General features: G+C 41.7%; 1 protein-coding gene across 2 annotated transcripts in view; it reads right to left on the bottom strand.

The window, feature by feature from the left end:
* Positions 1 to 2,078: 2,078 nt before the first annotated feature.
* Positions 2,079 to 18,418, bottom strand: part of alpi.2 (alkaline phosphatase, intestinal, tandem duplicate 2) — a 29,853-nt gene continuing 13,513 nt past the window's right edge. Inside the window, exons 4-12 of one of the 2 annotated variants that reach the window (XM_021610191.2) lie at positions 17,809 to 17,983; positions 14,198 to 14,370; positions 12,389 to 12,514; positions 10,665 to 10,734; positions 8,863 to 8,997; positions 7,301 to 7,492; positions 3,620 to 3,736; positions 2,869 to 3,131; positions 2,079 to 2,838 (exon numbers count right to left, since the gene is read on the bottom strand). In XM_021610191.2, the coding sequence (XP_021465866.1) occupies positions 2,821 to 2,838; positions 2,869 to 3,131; positions 3,620 to 3,736; positions 7,301 to 7,492; positions 8,863 to 8,997; positions 10,665 to 10,734; positions 12,389 to 12,514; positions 14,198 to 14,370; positions 17,809 to 17,983 (1,269 nt within the window). In that variant the 3' untranslated portion in view covers positions 2,079 to 2,820. Of the gene's footprint in view, positions 3,132 to 3,619; positions 3,737 to 7,300; positions 7,493 to 8,862; positions 8,998 to 10,664; positions 10,735 to 12,388; positions 12,515 to 14,197; positions 14,371 to 17,808; positions 17,984 to 18,418 lie in introns of both variants that reach the window. The other variant, XM_021610103.2, reaches the window with a different exon arrangement.

Here is an 18,418-nt window from a genome sequence, read left to right as displayed (position 1 = left end):
CAGTATTGCGTGTCGCTGCCTTTCTCAGGTCGGAGTGCGAATTACACATTTAAATATCTAATGGCCTCACAATCCTAGTTGCAGGCCGGTTTGAGTTTATTTTTTACAGGGACAGTGCACATGAATCAATAACCTGGGCAGGTTATTAAAAACAATTACAATATAGACAATCATTGAGCAGTGAGCACACGCAGAGCAACGAGCAACATAGGACAAGCAAGACGTAGCATACAGACAGAGCAACATAGGACAAGCAAGACGTAGCATACAGACAGAGCAACATAGGACAAGCAAGACGTAGCATACAGACAGAGCAACATAGGACAAGCAAGACGTAGCATACAGACAGAGCAACATAGAACAAAAAGCATCAAGACAAAATTCATAAAAGCAACAGAGTGTTTCCACACCTCACAAGCTACAGACAACAGACAACATGGAAAGTGGCATTACACAGCTAGGGACCATGTTCACAAATCTGATGGACATTTAGCCATGTCTTCATGCATTTTGTGAAAGTGTGAAACCACAACAATTTCCTTGCTATTTCGTTATGCCTGTCATTTGAGGCCAAAATTGTTACAAGCGAAAATGTGGTGACACCCAAATCAGCCATCTCACAGAAAAATGTCCTCTTATCCTCAGTATACCGCCTGCAATATAACAGGACATGCTTCACAATCTGTACCTCAACACATTCCTCACACCCCATCTGGGTTTTCCCCCACTAACACTAGCCCACTTCCCAATACACTATGACCCTGCATCAGCCTATTTTGCGCAGAAGTCCAATATCCCGCCCACAGATAATACTGATTGGTTTAATCTAGTATCTGTCAGCATTCGGACCAATTAGACTTTACCATCAAAACTGGGTGGCATGTATTTTTTATTTTACCTTTATTTAACTAGGTAAGTCAGTTAAAGAACAAATACTTATTTTCAATGACGGCCTAAGAACAGTGGGTTAACTGCTTTGTTCAGGGGCAGAACAACTGGTTTTTACCTTGTCGGCTCTGGGATTCAATCTTGCAACCTTTTGGTTATGGGGTTTATCTCAATGAAGTAAAGAGGAATCATTTCCTCGTTTCGTTAGTTATGAGTTATTCTTAAATATTCTTTCACCATGTATTTAGTTAACTAGCTATAGATCATTCAATATTTATTTAGCTAGCTATAGATCAGTCAATATTTTTTTAACTAGCTATAGATCATTCAATATTTATTTAGCTAGCTATAGATCAGTCAATATTTTTTTAACTAGCTATAGATCATTCAATATTTATTTAGCTAGCTATAGATCAGTTAATATTTTTTTAGCTAGCTATAGATCATTCAATATTTATTTAGCTAGCTATAGATCAGTCAATATTTTTTTAACTAGCTATAGATCAGTCAATATTTATTTAGCTAGCTATAGATCATTCAATATTTATTTAGCTAGCTATAGATCAGTCAATATTTATTTAGCTAGCTATAGATCAGTCAATATTTTTTCAACTAGCTATAGATCATTCAATATTTATTTAGCTAGATATCGATCAGGGAAGGATATGAGACCAGAGTACAGGCCACTTTATGTAATAAATTATGAAATCTATGGCTACATTTCAATAGTTTTGTTTTTTACAGTTCCTTTCCTTTATCGCAGCGTTTCCCAAACTCGATCCCCGGGACCCCAAAAGGCTTTTGTTTTTTTTTGCCCTTACACTACACAGATGCTTCAAATGATCAAAGCTTGATGATTAGTTGATTATTTGAATCAGCGCTAGGGCAAAACATTTTACTTGGGTTCCCTAGGACTGAGTTTGGGAAAGATTGTTTCATCCCGTACTTTTTGAATAATCAATCAGCACATAATTTACTCTAAAGAAATACCCAGCTACATGTATTTAAAAAATGTCATTTTATATTCCAAAATATATTAATTTAAAAACAGGACCTCATTTGTTGTCCACGGTATTGCGTTTCATAGTAGATTTACTGACTGAAGTCATAGCCGTTTATCTTTTCCTTACAATAGTCATGTTACTAACTATGACAATAAAATGGTTAACAAGCATTAACTTCTTCAAGAATTATTGTTTCCTACCCAAAAAAATGTCATTTTATTTGAAATGAATTAGACTAATCGCAAGTACATTTGGATAAGTTTTATGGAGTGTCAATGGAGATTATACAGTAGATCAGCTCAGTTTACACAACGCCATTACTATCCATAACCCTTTCCATTTCCTAAATAACAAACATTACTATCCATACCCCATTCCTAAATAACAAACATTACTATCCATACCCCATTCCCTTTCCTAAATAACAAACATTACTATCCATCCCCCATTCCCTTTCCTAAATAACAAACATTACTATCCATACCCCTTTCCTAAATAACAAACATTACTATCCATACCCCTTTCCTAAATAACAAACATTACTATCCATCCCTTTATAACAAACAAACATGGGTTGAACATGATTACCCATATCTTAATTGAACATTAGCAATGCCAACAAATAAGGTATATCAATATTGCAGGACAGAAGAGCTATCCGAGGGTTGCTATTGGTCCCGTGTAGGTCAGTTGGTAGAGCGTGACGCTTGCAACGCCAGGGTTGTGGGTTCGATTTCCCCATGGGGGGGGGGACCAGTACAAAGATGGATGTAGTCACTCCTGTAAGAAAATCTGCTAAATGACTCAAATGTAAAATGTCTGTGTGGTGGAATATCGGCTAAATCTCAGTAGATTAATCATAGCTGGGTCTCTAAATGTTTCCAAAATCAGACAGATATAACGGAGAGGAGGGCAGGTATGAGGCCCATCAGAGGGAGAAGAGTGCCCATCAGACAGCGAAGAGGGAGAGGAGGGCAGGTATGAGGCCCATCAGCAGCACTATGAGGCTGGGGTTGGTGGCTCCTGTGTGGCTAGGCTCTGGCTCTAGGTCTGGGATGAAGCAGTCTGTGTAGGGCTCAATGCATGCTGCGTAGGCCATGACGTGGGCGATGTAGCTCTGCTCCTGGACCCCGTGAAAGAGGTGAGCCATGGGGCCCTTGGCAAAGATGGCCACGTCCTCTGAGCCGTGGGTCTCAGAGTCCAGAGGCACGGCTGACTGCTGCTTGTAATCTTTGTGATCTGAAGGAGAGCCAAAGTTAGGAGAGAGAAAATATACATGCAATTTGGAAACTGTAGGAGTTTTGAAAAGAGGGGAGGATAATTAATATACAATCATTGGCTTTCATGTTGATGTTCATTTCCTACTATTATCTGCATGATAAACGAATTGAAACTATTTTAATCTTCAATAACTGATATCAGGGTTGGGGTCAATTTGAACTGAAGACTGTCAATTCAGGAAATAAACTAACATTTTAATTACATTTCAAATAACGTCTCAATTAACTGGAAGTATAAGATAGTTTTTTCAAAAGTTGATTTAATTTTTTTTTTAAATTAATGCAAATTACTTCCTAAATGTACTGCCCCGCCCCTAATTATTTTACCAACACCATTTTTCTATTTGATTAGACAATATTATCTTATTTTGCTGTCATTTTCCTCTACACATTCTGTTAAATTTAGATTTCCTCAATATGAGCGCATCGCTTTAAAGCCAAACATACCTGCTTCCGTTGTGTTGACATCTGCACGAGATCCATTGACTAACTTGTATCCTGGTCCGTTTCCATAGAGTGTGGTGGTAAAGCTCTTTTTATCGTCAGCCAAGTTACGGGACAGACCTTCAAGACACAACGCATACCAGCATGCTGTTAGATTTTGTCAGTCTAACGCTAAGCTCGCTCAAATACACATAACAGCCCCCTTGACCACATAATTATATAAACCCCTATGTTTAGCCCCCCCAAAAAATAGCATTAAAGCAAAATGGAATAGGGGGCCTGATCTATACACTGCGTTTTATGGACATATTTGATTAACCATGTATGATGTGGTCTACCTAGGGATGCAAAGAATGCGTATATTACTGGAAACTTTCTAAGTTTACCTGTAAACTAAGCAGGGGTTGGAACCGGTTCAGGGAACAAAACCGAAAACAGTAATAGGGCGAAATCAGAACCTGGAACGAAAGTGATCTCTACTGTTCCAGAAAATAACCATTATTTTAAAAGGTAATGGGAACCGGTTGATACATTTATTTGACTTTCTAGGCATTTTTTCCAGCCCCACAAAAAAACGCAACAAAGCGCCTATGCAAACCACTTACGCTGTCACTCAGATACTTATTCCAGTGTCTGCCTTCCAGCTGAAAATCTTTGCCAGTGTGTGTAATTGTGTAGACTACCTGCTACCCCCTCCGAAGCATAGGTTACTGTAGCCCCTCCCCCTCCGAAGCCTAGGTTACTGTAGCCCCTCCCCCTCCGAAGCCTAGGTTACTGTAGCCCCTCCCCCTCCGAAGCCTAGGTTACTGTAGCCCCTCCCCCTCCGAAGCCTAGGTTACTGTAGCCCCTCCCCCTTTGAAGCCTAGGTGACTGTAGCATACTGACGTTACAAGCGTGATTCAGAAATTAGAGAAACATTTTGGATTACATTATACTATAGTTATTACGTTTCACATTGGATTTATTAACCACAAAAAGGTTAGATGTGTTTTTATTCTTGTGCCACTCTGGACACACAAGCTTGTTATCTAGATCGCTTGCTCGCTCGCTCGCTCTGGTCCAACGTTAAGCAAACTCTAGGAAGTTCAAAGACATTCAAAGTTCCTCCATAGAAGCCACACACTCCTCTAATTCAGATGATGCATGTCATAACAAGATGCCCAGCGCTTCAAGCCTCTCCCTCTCTTCTGACCAGCAAAATTTAAATCGCATCTCTCGCCACCTGTCTGTCCATCACACATGTAAACAACTACAGCTTGCACTTCCCATAACAAGCTGCTCTATCAGCACTGATTGGTGAAGTCCTTTAAAATAAGTTGATTTCAAGAGGTTTAAAACGTAACAGAACGGAACTATCCACTGAGTGTACAAAACATTAAGGACACCTTCCTAATATTGAGTTGCCCTCAGAACAGCTTCAATTCATCAGGGCATGGACTCGACCAGGGCAAGGTGTCGAAAGCGTTCCACAGGGATGCAGGCCCGTGTTGACTCCAACGTTTCACACAGTTGTGTCAAGTTGGCTGGATGTCCTTTGGGTGGTGGACCATTCTTGATACACACAGGAAACAGTGAAACCCAGCGGCGTTGTAGTTCTTTTCACACTCAAACCGGTGTGCCTGACACCTACTACCAAAACCCATTCAAAGGCACCTAAATATTTTGTTTAGCACATTACCCCTCTGAATGGCACACAATACATGTCTCAATTGTCTCAAGGCTTGAAAATCCTTATTTTAATAACCTCTCTCCTCCCCTTCATCGACACTGATTGAAGTGGATTTAACAAGTGATATCAATAAGGGATCATAGCTTTCACCTGATCAGTCTATGTCATGTAAAGAGCAGGTTTTCCTAAGGTTTTGTAGACCAGATGTATAAGCCGGTAGTTTTGGGGGGGTTCGAACCGGTTCAGAACTTTATTTTGCAGTATGAAGGGGGGGGGGTGGCTCTGTTCAGAACGAAACGATTGGAAAATAATTTAAGATCCACCCCGTTTTCAAGTTTATTTCAACTTTATCTTAGATGAACCTTTATTCAGATGATCAAAATGTGTCTGTAGTAGTGGCGCCTCTGGCACTGAGATGCAGTGCCTTTGACCGCTGTGCCACTCGGGAGCCCCCCTGCGTGGCCTCATCACGTGTAATGTACAGTGCAGTCAGAAAGTATTCAGGCCCTTTGACTTTTTCCACATTTTGTTACAGAATTATTATGAAAATGTATTAAATAGATTTTTCCCCCTCGTCAATCTACACACAAAACCCCCATGATGACAAAGCAAAAATAAGTTTAGAAATTTTGTCAAATGTAAAAAATAAATATAATAATAATAATAATAATAATAAAATCACATTTACATACAGTACCAGTCAAAGTTTTGGACGCACCTTCTAATTCCAGGGTTTTTATTTATTTGGACAATGTTCTACATTGTAGAATAATAGTGAAGACATCAAAACTATGAAATTACACATATGGCATCATGTAGTAACCAAAACAAAGTGGTAAACAAATCAACATATTTGTTATATTTGAAATTCTTCAAAGTAGCCACCCTTTGCCTTGAGGAAAGCTTTGCACACTCTAGGCACAGCATGATGCTGCCACCACCATGCTTCACTGTAGGCATGGTGCCAGGTTTCCTCCAGACGTGACGCTTGGCATTCAGGCCAAAGAGTTCAATCTTGGTTTCATCAGACCAAAGAATCTTGTTTCTCATGGCCTGAGAGTCTGTAGGTGCCTTTGGTAAACTCCAAGTGGGATGTCATGTGCCTCTTACTGAAGGCTTCCGTCTGGCCGCTCTACCATCAAGGCCTGATTGGTGGAGTGCTGCAGAAATTGGTGTCCATCTGTAAGGTTCTCCCATCTCCACAGAGGAACTTTTGAGCTCTGTCAGTGACCATCTGGGTTCTTGGTCACCTCCCTGACCAAAGCCCTTCTCCCCCGATTGCTCAGTTTGGCCTGGCGGCCAGCTCTAGGAAGGGCCTTAGTGGTTCCAAACTTCTTCCATTTAAGAATGATGGAGGCCACTGTGTTCTTGGGGTCCTTCAAGGCTGCAAACATTTTTGGTACCCTTCCCCAGATCTGTGACTCGACACAATCCTGTCTCGGTGCTCTACGGACAATTCCGTCGACCTCATGGCTTGGTTTTTGCTCTGACATGCACTGTCAACTGTGGGACCTTATATAGACATTTATGTGCCTTTCCAAATCATGTCTAATCAATTTCATTTACCACAGGTGGACTCCAATCAAGTTGGAGAAACATCTCAAGGATGATCAATGGAAACAGGATGCAGCTGAGCTCAATTTCGAGTCTCATAGCAAAGGGTCTGAATACTTATGTCAATAATGTTTTATATTTTTTAATACATTTGCAAACATTTCTTTAAAACTTGTTTTCTTTTTGTCATTATAGGGTATTGTGTGTAGATTTCTGAGGACATGTTTTCAATTAATCAATTTAAAAAATATGTCTAATGTAACAAAATGTGGAAAAAAGTCAAGGGGTTTGAATACTTTCCAATGGCAAATAATCAAATTAGACATTTTTAAATAAAATAAATTATGACAAAGCTGTAAAACAATATCCTAAATATAAACCATCAACTTAGTGAATACCATTGGTGTTACCGGTAGCTTTGTAACGCTAGGCCTAACTATGGACTTCATGATGTAACCTACCTAAGACGGGGTTCCCTCTGTTGGAGTGCCCTCCAAAGGAGAAGACGTGGGAGTGGTCAGCAGTGACCACAGACAGAGTGTCCAGCTCACTGGTCAGTTCTGCCGCCCGCTCGATGGCATTGTCAAACTCCACCGCCTCCGTCAGGGCAAATTTGGCCCCGCTGCCATGGTGACCGTGATCAATTCTCCCCCTTGAAGTGAAACCCCCCCGCAGCAATTGTCAATACAATATGATCTTTATGAATTATCCTCACTCGCAGAATCTTTAAATAGATGTAATAGGCTGTTAAACTGTACTCCATCTAGGAGAGATGATGTCACTGTCTAACCTGTACTCCATCTAGGAGAGATGATGTCACTGTCAAAGCTGTACTCCATTTTGGAGAGATGATGTCACTGTCAAAGCTGTACTCCATTTTGGAGAGATGATGTCACTGTCTAACCCATACTCCATCTAGGAGAGATGATGTCACTGTCAAAGCTGTACTCCATTTTGGAGAGATGATGTCACTGTCTAACCCATACTCCATCTTGGAGAGATGATGTCACTGTCTAACCTGTACTCCATCTAGGAGAGATGATGTCACTGTCTAACCCATACTCCATCTTGGAGAGATGATGTCACTGTCAAAGCTGTACTCCATTTTGGAGAGATGATGTCACTGTCAAAGCTGTACTCCATTTTGGAGAGATGATGTCACTGTCTAACCCATACTCCATCTAGGAGAGATGATGTCACTGTCAAAGCTGTACTCCATTTTGGAGAGATGATGTCACTGTCAAAGCTGTACTCCATTTTGGAGAGATGATGTCACTGTCTAACCTGTACTCCATCTTGGAGAGATGATGTCACTGTCTAACCTGTACTCCATCTTGGAGAGATGATGTCACTGTCTAACCTGTACTCCATCTTGGAGAGATGATGTCACTGTCTAACCTGTACTCCATTTTGGAGAGATGATGTCACTGTCTAACCCATACTCCATCTTGGAGAGATGATGTCACTGTCTAACCTGTACTCCATTTTGGAGAGATGATGTCACTGTCTAACCTGTACTCCATTTTGGAGAGATGATGTCACTGTCTAACCTGTACTCCATTTTGGAGAGATGATGTCACTGTCTAACCTGTACTCCATTTTGGAGAGATGATGTCACTGTCTAACCTGTACTCCATCTTGGAGAGATGATGTCACTGTCTAACCTGTACTCCATTTTGGAGAGATGATGTCACTGTCAAAACTGTACTCCATATTGGAGAGATGATGTCACTGTAAGAAGGAACACCATGTCCCAATTGTCAACAAAATGTAAGAACTAAAATGGAATGACATACTTGACAGTCATTGATTCATAGGGCTTGAGTTAAGTACCCTATATAGGCATGATTTCATCCACAATTACTCCCGTACAATACACTCCCCAACTACTGTCAACTGCATTAGTTTACACTGAAAAGCTCTCGTCCTCCTGATTTTATTATCCTGGCCTAGGTTCTCTTACACAGGACATCATTTGGGGATGCTGTTACCCAAGGTCATCCAGGGAAGTATCAATACTCATCTTCCACAAAGAGGTAGTATCCTTTGGGGTTCCTGCGGAGGATCTTGATGGCTTTGTCCACCATCTCAGTGAGGGAAGGGTCCAAGGTATGGTCACGCTCTAGCTCATAGCGGCAGTCACTTGGCTCAAACAGACCTGGATTAGAAAAAAACACAGAGAGAAGTCCCCAGGTAAAATGGCCAATCCACTGTTACAAGATGTGGGTGAATAGAATGCAGAAAAGAAGCATTCAGTAATATTGACTATAAAACGTTTTAACAGTTGAAGTTGGAAGTTTACATACACCTTAGCCAACTACATTTAAACTAATTTTTTTTACAATTCCTGACATTTAATCCCAGTAAAAAGTCCCTGTCTAAAGTCCCACAATAAGTTGGATCACCAATTTATTTTAAGAATGTGAAATGTCAGAATAATAGTAGAGAATGATTTATTTCAGCTTTAATTTCTTTCATCACATTCCCAGTGGGTCAGAAGTTACATACACTCAATTAGTATTTGGTAGCATTGCCTTTCAATTGTTTAACTTGGGTCAAAAGGTTTGTGTAGCCTTCCACAAGCTTCCCACAATAAGTTGGGTGAATTTTGGCCCATTCCTCCTGACAGAGCTGGTGTAACTGAATGAGGTTTGTAGGCCTCCTTGCTCGCACACGCTTTTTCAGTTCTTCCCGGAAATTTTCTATGGGATTGAGGTCAGAGCTTTGTGATGGCCACTCCAATACCTTGACTTTCTTGTGCTTAAGCCATTTTGCCACAACTTTGGAAGTAGGCTTGGGGTCATTGTCCATTTGGAAGACCTATTTGCGACCAAGCTTTAACTTCCTGACTGATGTCTTGAGATGTTGCTTCAATATATCCACATAATTTTCTTTCCACATGATGCCATTTATTTTGTGAAGTGCACCAGTCTTTCCTGCAGCAAAGCACCACCACAACATGATGCTGCCACCTCCATGCTTCACGGTTGGGATGGTGTTCTTCGGCTTGCAAGCATCCCCCTTTATCCTCCAAACACAACTCCTCCAAACACAACACTACCATTATTGCCAAACAGTTCTATTTTTGTTTCATCAGACCAGAGGACATTTCTCCAAGAAGTACGATCTTTGTCTCCATGTGCAGTTGCAAACCGTAGTCTGGCTTTTTATGGCGGTTTTGGAGCAGTGGCTTCTTCCTTGCTGAGCGGCCTTTCAGGTTATGTCGATATAGGACTCGTTTTACTCTGGAAATAGATACCTTTGTACCTGTTTCCTCCGACATCTTCACAAGGTCCTTTGCTGTTGTTCTGGGATTGATTTGAATGGGCCAAAATTCACCCAACTTTTTGTGGGAAGCTTGTGGAAGGCTACCTGAAACATTTGATCCAAGTTAAACAATTGAAATGCAATGCTACCAAATACTAATTGAGTGTATGTAAACTTCTGACCCACTGAGAATATGATGAAAGAAATTACAGCTGAAATAAATCATTCTCTACTATTATTCTGACATTTATTCACATTCTTAAAATAAAGTGGTGATCCTAACTGACCAAACACAGGGAATTTTTACTTGGATTAAATGTCAGGAATTGTGAAAAACTGAGTATCAATGTATTTGGCTAAGGTGTATGTAAACTTCCGACTTCAAATTTATATATTTTTGCAAAGTGATGCAGACAATTACATTGATGGAAGCTACAATCTAATATAAGCTGATCTACCACCTAAATTTAAAAAAATACAAATTTCAAATAATAATTATTGACTTCTAAAAGCTCAAGTGTTCCTTTCTAGCAGAGCAAGATGTACGTATATTCTTACCCATCAGGTAGTCTGTTTTTTCCGGATTCACTTTGTCAAATTCATCTTTGTTCCACACATACTTTGCATTCTATAAAGCAGAGGTACGGGTAAGGGTTTATTGAAAAGGGTTGAGAAATGGTGAAGAAGCAGGAAAGAGGAAGTTGTCTGATCTCATTGTGACTTATTGTCCAGATTCAGACTTTTTTTGTTCAGCCTACAGATTTATTTATTTATTTTTTATTTCACCTTTATTTAACCAGGTAGGCTAGTTGAGAACAAGGTCTCATTTACAACTGCGACCTGGCCAAGATAAAGCATAGCAGTGTGAACAGACAACACAGAGTTACACATGGAGTAAACAATTAACAAGTCAGTAACACAGTAGAAAAAAAAGGGGAGTCTATATACATTGTGTGCAAAAGGCATGAGGAGGTAGGCGAATAATAAAAATGTTGCAGATTAACACTGGAGTGATAAATGATCAGATGGTCATGTACAGGTAGAGATATTGGTGTGCAAAAGAGCAGAAAAGTAAATAAATTAAAACAGTATGGGGATGAGGTAGGTAAAAATCGGTAGGCTGTTTACCGATAGACTATGTACAGCTGCAGCGATCAGTTAGCTGCTCAGATAGCAGATGTTTGAAGTTGGTGAGGGAGATAAAAGTCTCCAACTTCAGCGATCTTTGCAATTCGTTCCAGTCACAGGCAGCAGAGAACTGGAACGAAAGGCGGCCAAATGAGGTGTTGGCTTTAGGGATGATCAGTGAGATACACCTGCTGGAGCGCGTGCTACGGATGGGTGTTGCCATCGTGACCAGTGAACTAGAGATAAGGCGGAGCTTTACCTAGCATGGACTTGTAGATGACCTGGAGCCAGTGGGTCTGGCGACGAATATGTAGCGAGGGCCAGCCGACTAGAGCATACAAGTCGCAGTGGTGGGTGGTATAAGGTGCTTTAGTGACAAAACGGATGGCACTGTGATAAACTGCATCCAGTTTGCTGAGTAGAGTGTTGGAAATCAATTTTGTAGATGACATTGCCGAAGTTGAGGATCGGTAGGATAGTCAGTTTAACTAGGGTAAGTTTGGCGACGTGAGTGAAGGAGGCTTTGTTGCGGAATAGAAAGCCGACTCTTGATTTGATTTTCGATTGGAGATGTTTACAGTCTAGCCAGACACCTAGGTACTTATAGATGTCCACATATTGAAGGTCGGAACCATCCAGGGTGGTGATGCTGGTCAGGCGTGCGGGTGCAGGCAGCGAACGGTTGAAAAGCATGCATTTGGTTTTACTAGCGTTTAAGAGCAGTTGGAGACCACGGAAGGAGTGTTGTATGGCATTGAAGCTCGTTTGGAGGTTAGATAGCACAGTGTCCAAGGACGGGCCGGACGTATATAGAATGGTGTCGTCTGCGTAGAGGTGGATCAGGGAATCGCCCGCAGCAAGAGCAACATCATTGATATATACAGAGAAAAGAGTCGGGCCGAGGATTGAACCCTGTGGCACCCCAATAGGGACTGCCAGAGGACCGGACAGCATGCCCTCCGATTTGACACACTGAACTCTGTCTGCAAAGTAATTGGTGAACCAGGCAAGGCAGATACCAATAACACAAGGGTCACCAATTCCCAAGGGTGTCTAAGCTAGTATAACACCTTCAGTCCATCATTACCACAATGCTGTGAATAAGTCATTGATACAATTGTAGTGAAGGTTTAGTGTCTGCAGCCATGTTTTACCTGTTTGTTATTGAGCCACACTGCGGTGAGGTCAATCTTGTCGTTACGGACTCCTTTGTATGATGGATACTCTGGGTCCGGTGTTTCCTTGGAAAACATATATTTTCGTCCTCCACCAAGAATGACCTGTCACAGGACACATGGAGGTTAATGGACAGTAGATGTTGGTTGGTTTCCATGTATGGATCAATGTTCATGCTGTGGGATACATTTTGGTAGCCTGGTGGAAGCAGTTTGATCGCTAACCATTCTATTTAACTTCACTGACATATTCACATCAATATGTCAGCAATTGGGTTACTTTCAACCAATCAGTGGAAGGCTTAATTCAACACACAGTGAGGGAGTTTGATAAAGATGAAACGTGGTGCACCGGTCTATGGCCCGTGACGTGAACAGACCAAAGTGGTGAGGGAGGAGCACCCTGTTCAAATGGAACAGTAAACCGCGCCGTTCGGTCATGTTGTCAACAAGACAGCATGATGCATCATTCAGAAATCTCTTTTCCATAAAATAAATGTTTGAATTTTCAAACTAGTTGTTACTGGGAAGTCAAACGAAGGCAGATAAAGCGTGTTTATCCAAAGCCATCTCTTTAGCATGTGAACACAGAATCCTACTCATTACTCCATGTGTTTATCCAAAGCCATCTCTTTAGCATGTGAACACAGAATCCTACTAATTACTCCATGTGTTTATCCCATGTCACATTAGTTTTGAGACGACGTCGTTGTCGGCCAGAGCAGGGCACCTGGCTCACGCCCGGGAGGCAGCCTAGTTCCAAAATGAATTCCAGTGCAAACTCCTTCCACCAGGGCAACACCAAACTCCTCCCATCAGGGCAACCCCAAACTCCTCCCTCCGGGGCAATTCCAAACGGCTCCTACCAGGGAAACACCAAACTCCTCTCACCAGGGCATCGCAGAATCCTCCCACCTGGGTAACCACAAACTCCTCCCACCGGGGAAACACCAGAATCCTCCCACAGGGGCACTGCAGAATCCTTCCACCGGGGTAACCCCAAACTCCTCCCACCGGAGAAACACAAATCTCCTCCCACCGGGCAACCCGTGACAATTATTCAATCCCCTCAGTGTTTATAATTAATTTGAGTTTCATAGTTCCGACTAGCACGTGGATGCGGCATAAGCCCAGACTCATAAGTAAAGTGAAATAGAATGGGGGATGCAGCGACTGGGCTGGTTCCACCATATCAGAATGGGGGATGCAGCAACTGGGCTGGTTCCACCATAATAGAATGGGGGATGCAGCGACTGGGCTGGTTCCACCATATCAGAATGGGGGATGCAGCGACTGGGCTGGTTCCACCATAATAGAATGGGGGATGCAGCGACTGGGCTGGTTCCACCATAACAGAATGGGGGATGCAGCGACTGAGCTGGTTCCACCATAATAGAATGGGGGATGCAGCGACTGGGCTGGTTCCACCATGACAGAATTGGGGATGCAGCGACTGGGCTGGTTCCACCATAACAAAATGGGGGATGCAGCAATCGGTCTGGTTCCACCAGGAAAACGTTTTGGGAGCAGGCTAACTTAATGTTTCAAAATGCTACATTTCAAAAAAGCTTGGAAAGTGTGGGATTACTTTTTTACATGTAATGTTGTATGCTATTTTTTATTATCTTGCTGGATGAGTTAACTGACTGAACTGATATGTCTTCCAATGTAAACAATACACATTCAAAATGTTTCATTCACTTAAGATAATACCCATTATGGTGCTCAATATCCTTGAAAGTCAGCCATCTTGTCTATTATCTAAGATGACCACATCTGGAGTCTTACATTGATGTCAGTGTTGTGGACCAGCTGGTAGGCGATGTCACGGCATCCTGCTGTGATGTCTGCAGTGTTCATGTCAGAGTCGGCGTACCATCCTCTGTTGGCTGTGTGGGAGTAGGCGGCTCCAGGAGAGGCATGCTGCACACGGGCGGTGGAGACGATGCCCACCGACTTCCCTGAAAAGCATCAAAACCACAGGCTCATGTTCATAAGGCACCAACGGGAGAGAAACTGAGTGAAACTGAGGGAAAGTACAACTTGTTCAATAAGAAACACTCATTTATATTTTCTAACCTTCTGATGTTTTTCTATGGTCTCTAAACCATCTCAATATCGAGCTAACTACTCTAATTCTGAAAATACCAATGTGATATCGGACCCTTTTTTAAAATGTTCACCCAAAATGACATATCCAAATCTAACTGCCTGTAGCTCAGAATCTGAAGCAAGGATATGCATATTCTTGATACCATTTGAAAGGAAACACTTTGAAGTTTGTGGAAATTGGAAATTCATGTAATATAACACATTAGATCTGGTAAAAGATCAAAGTTTTTAGTTTTTATATCATCATTGAAATGCAAGAGAAAGCCCATAATGTAATATAGCAGTTTAGGCGCAATTTAGATTTTGGCCACTAGAAGGCAGCAGTGTATGTGCAAAGTTTTAGACTGATCCAATGAACCATTGCATTTCTGTTCAAAATGTTTTCTCAATTAGCACAAATGTGCCTAACTGGTTTATTGATACATTTTCAAGTTCATAACTGTGCACTCTCCTCAAACAATAGCATGGTATTATTTCACTGCTACTGTAAATTGGACAGTGCAGTTAGATAATTTAAGTTTTCTGCCCATATAAGACACATGTATCCATGCTAATCACATTCGCCCACGTTAGCTCCCGTAGGGGGACACCGATCCCGTAGATGTAACGCTCGTCCTCTTCTTCTGACGAGGAGCCGCAAGGATCGGACCAAAGCGCTGCTTGGTCCTTTGGTGGTGGGTGTTTCTGTAAGGATTCTCGTCCTCCTCTTCCGAGGAGGAGTAGCGAGAAGGATCGGAGGACCAATGCGCAGCGTGGTAAGTGTTCATAATGTTTAATCAAAATGAACACTGAAATACAAAACAATAAAGTGAACGAACGACAACCGAAACAGTCCTGTCCGGCGACATATGTCACGGATGTGAAACAGCTAGCTTAGTTAGCGGTGGTGCTAGTGTAACGGATGTGAAACAGCTAGCTTAGTTAGCGGTGGTGCTAGTGTAACGGATGTGAAACAGCTAGCTTAGTTAGCGGTGGTGCTAGTGTAACGGAGGTGAAACGGCTAGCTTAGTTAGCGGTGGTGCTAGTGTAACGGATGTGAAACAGCTAGCTTAGTTAGCGGTGGTGCTAGTGTAACGGATGTGAAACAGCTAGCTTAGTTAGCGGTGGTGCTAGTGTAACGGATGTGAAACAGCTAGCTTAGTTAGCGGTGGTGCTAGTGTAACGGAGGTGAAACGGCTAGCTTAGTTAGCGGTGGTGCTAGTGTAACGGATGTGAAACAGCTAGCTTAGTTAGCGGTGGTGCGCGCTAAATAGGGTGACTGTTGTTGATGTGTGCAGAGTGTCCCTGGTTCGCGCCCGGGTATGGGCGAGGGGACGGTCTAAAGTTATACTGTTACACATACACAAAGACAGAAAATAAACACCCACAACTCAAAAGTGAAGCCAGGCTACCTAAGTATGATTCTCAGTCAGGGACAACGATTGACTGCTGCCTCTGATTGAGAACCATACGAGGCCGAACACAGAAATCCCAAATTATAGAAAAACGAAGATGGACAAGACAACCCACCCAACTCACGCCCTGACCATACTTAAATAAAGACATAATAACAGAACTAAGGTCAGAACGTGACAGTAGAGGTTAAAAATAGTCCCAGGTAGTGTCTCAATACACTTAAAAATAGTCTCCTTTCCTTTTCTTTCCACTGATGACCACGGATGACCCCTAATTTAATGAAAGCTCTGGATGGATTTCCACCAAAGGCCCATCTTCAGTTTTTAGATCTGAAATAAAAGGAGGTGAAAGGAGGAATCTATTCCACTAGATCAGGGTTTCCCAAACTATGTCCTGGGGCCCCCCCTGGGTGCACGTTTTGGTTCTTGACTTAGCACTACTGTACACAGCTGATTCAAATAACCAACTAATTGTCAAGTTTAGATTATTTGAATCCGCTGGGTAGTCAGGGTTGTAACGGATTACATGTAAGGGATTACAAAAAAACGGGTAACTGTAATCCGTTTACGTTACCAGCAAAAATATTGTTCTCAGATATCAGATATTTTTGAAAAACTAGATGATTACTTTGAGGATGACTTTTAAAATCAGAAAGGATGTTTGCGGAATATTTTTTTTTTTACATGTTCAAATCAGCAAAAAAGGCGCAAGTTTAAGTTTGTTCCACCTGAGCGAGTCTGACCAACAAGTCAGAGACCACTGTGATGTCAGAGACCACTGTGATGTCAGAGACCACTATGATGTCAGAGACCAACCACTGTGATGTCAGAGACCACTGTGATGTCAGAGACCACTATGATGTCAGAGACCAACCACTATGATGTCAGAGACCACTATGATGTCAGAGACCACTGTGATGACACAACAAATGTGTGATGGATCGGGGAGAAAGAGCAGGAATAGACTTTTGTAGACTACAGTCCAAGTTATGTCTTCCAATGGTGCGACTGCTGTCTTCATCCAAGGATTATACCATTTGAATAAACGCTTGGAGGTAAGGATGATAGTAGTGGTGTAGTCTACGGCGATACGGATATAACTTATTATTGATATCTACATAGGGCATTGATGTGAATCACACTGTTGCTCTCTCATTTAGGTATTTGCACCTTACGGATTGTGGTTGGTGTGGATGGCTGTTCACAAATCTAAATGTGTATTTGAACCCAATAATGGTTGAATTCAAGAAGTTTAAAGATGCCTATCAGTCATTGTTTTTGAAACCAGTGGACAGTCAGTGAAAAATGCGCTCTTGCAACAGCTGCATAGTGCGGGTCCCAGCCTATGGAATAAAAGTGGGGCTTTTTATTGATCAATCTAATTCATGATGATAAAAAATAAATATCCAAAGGCCTAATGGACACGTGATCAAACTCACACACTTTTGATAGACTAAATCCATTTTTTTAATGTAATCGTATTATTATATGTAGTAGAAACTGATGGGTTAGAAGAAGCCTACATAACCAACCAAATTAAGTAAAATTTGAGTAAACTTTAACATTGACCTGCAATAGATGTCATTCAATTGGTAACATACATTTTTTGGTCTTCTTCTAATGCCTCTTAAGTGGAAAGTAATGTAAAAGTAACTGAACGTAATCAGACTACGTTATTACGCGTTTGGGGTAATCCAAAAAGTACGTTACTGATTACAATTGTGGACAGGTAACTAGTAACTGTAATGGATTACATTTAGAAAGTAAACTTCCCAACCCTGTGTGTAGTGCTAGGGCAAAAACCAAAATGTGCACCAAGAGGGGGCCTCAGGACTGAGTTAGGAAAAGCCTGCTGTAGACCCTTCAGACAAGGACCCTATTTAAACCCCCTACCTGCCATCTTGGCGCGGTGAAGGACAGATTCCACCTCGTTTCCGAAGGTGCTGTTGCAGTTGTAGCGGAGAGCTGAGGCACTGAGACCCAGGGTTCCATAGTTGGCCTTCACACCACACAGGTAGGCAGTGGCCGTGCCGGCACTGTCAGGCATCTGCTGGTCCACGTTGTACGTCTGAAGGGTCAAATACACACGCACGCACGCACGCACACACACACACACACACACACACACACACACACACACACACACACAGATTTGTTGTAAACCAGTGAAACATCTTAATTTACATGTCTACGTTATACCAGGGTTGAGTTCAGTTCTCCATTAAATTAATTGGATAAATATATAACCATTTTATTTTTAGTAATTTATTTCCTGAATGGATTCTTTTACAGTGGAATGGTACCCTCACCTGGTATAAACACTATCAGTATAATGGTAGTATAATGATATTACTAGTATCCTGAAGTCATAAAAGCCATCAGGTGGGTTAACTTCACATCTTTACAGCAGTAGGCCTGTTCAAAGTAGTGAGCATAATACATATTTGAAATATCTGACATCAAAATGAAAAAAATGATGAGGTTCAAATGAAATTGTCTTCAT

Source organism: Oncorhynchus mykiss, chromosome 1 (assembly GCF_013265735.2).
Source record: "Oncorhynchus mykiss isolate Arlee chromosome 1, USDA_OmykA_1.1, whole genome shotgun sequence".
NCBI lineage: Eukaryota > Metazoa > Chordata > Actinopteri > Salmoniformes > Salmonidae > Oncorhynchus > Oncorhynchus mykiss.
Note: the sequence above shows the minus strand (reverse complement) of the source record. Positions and strands in the feature narration are given on the sequence as shown.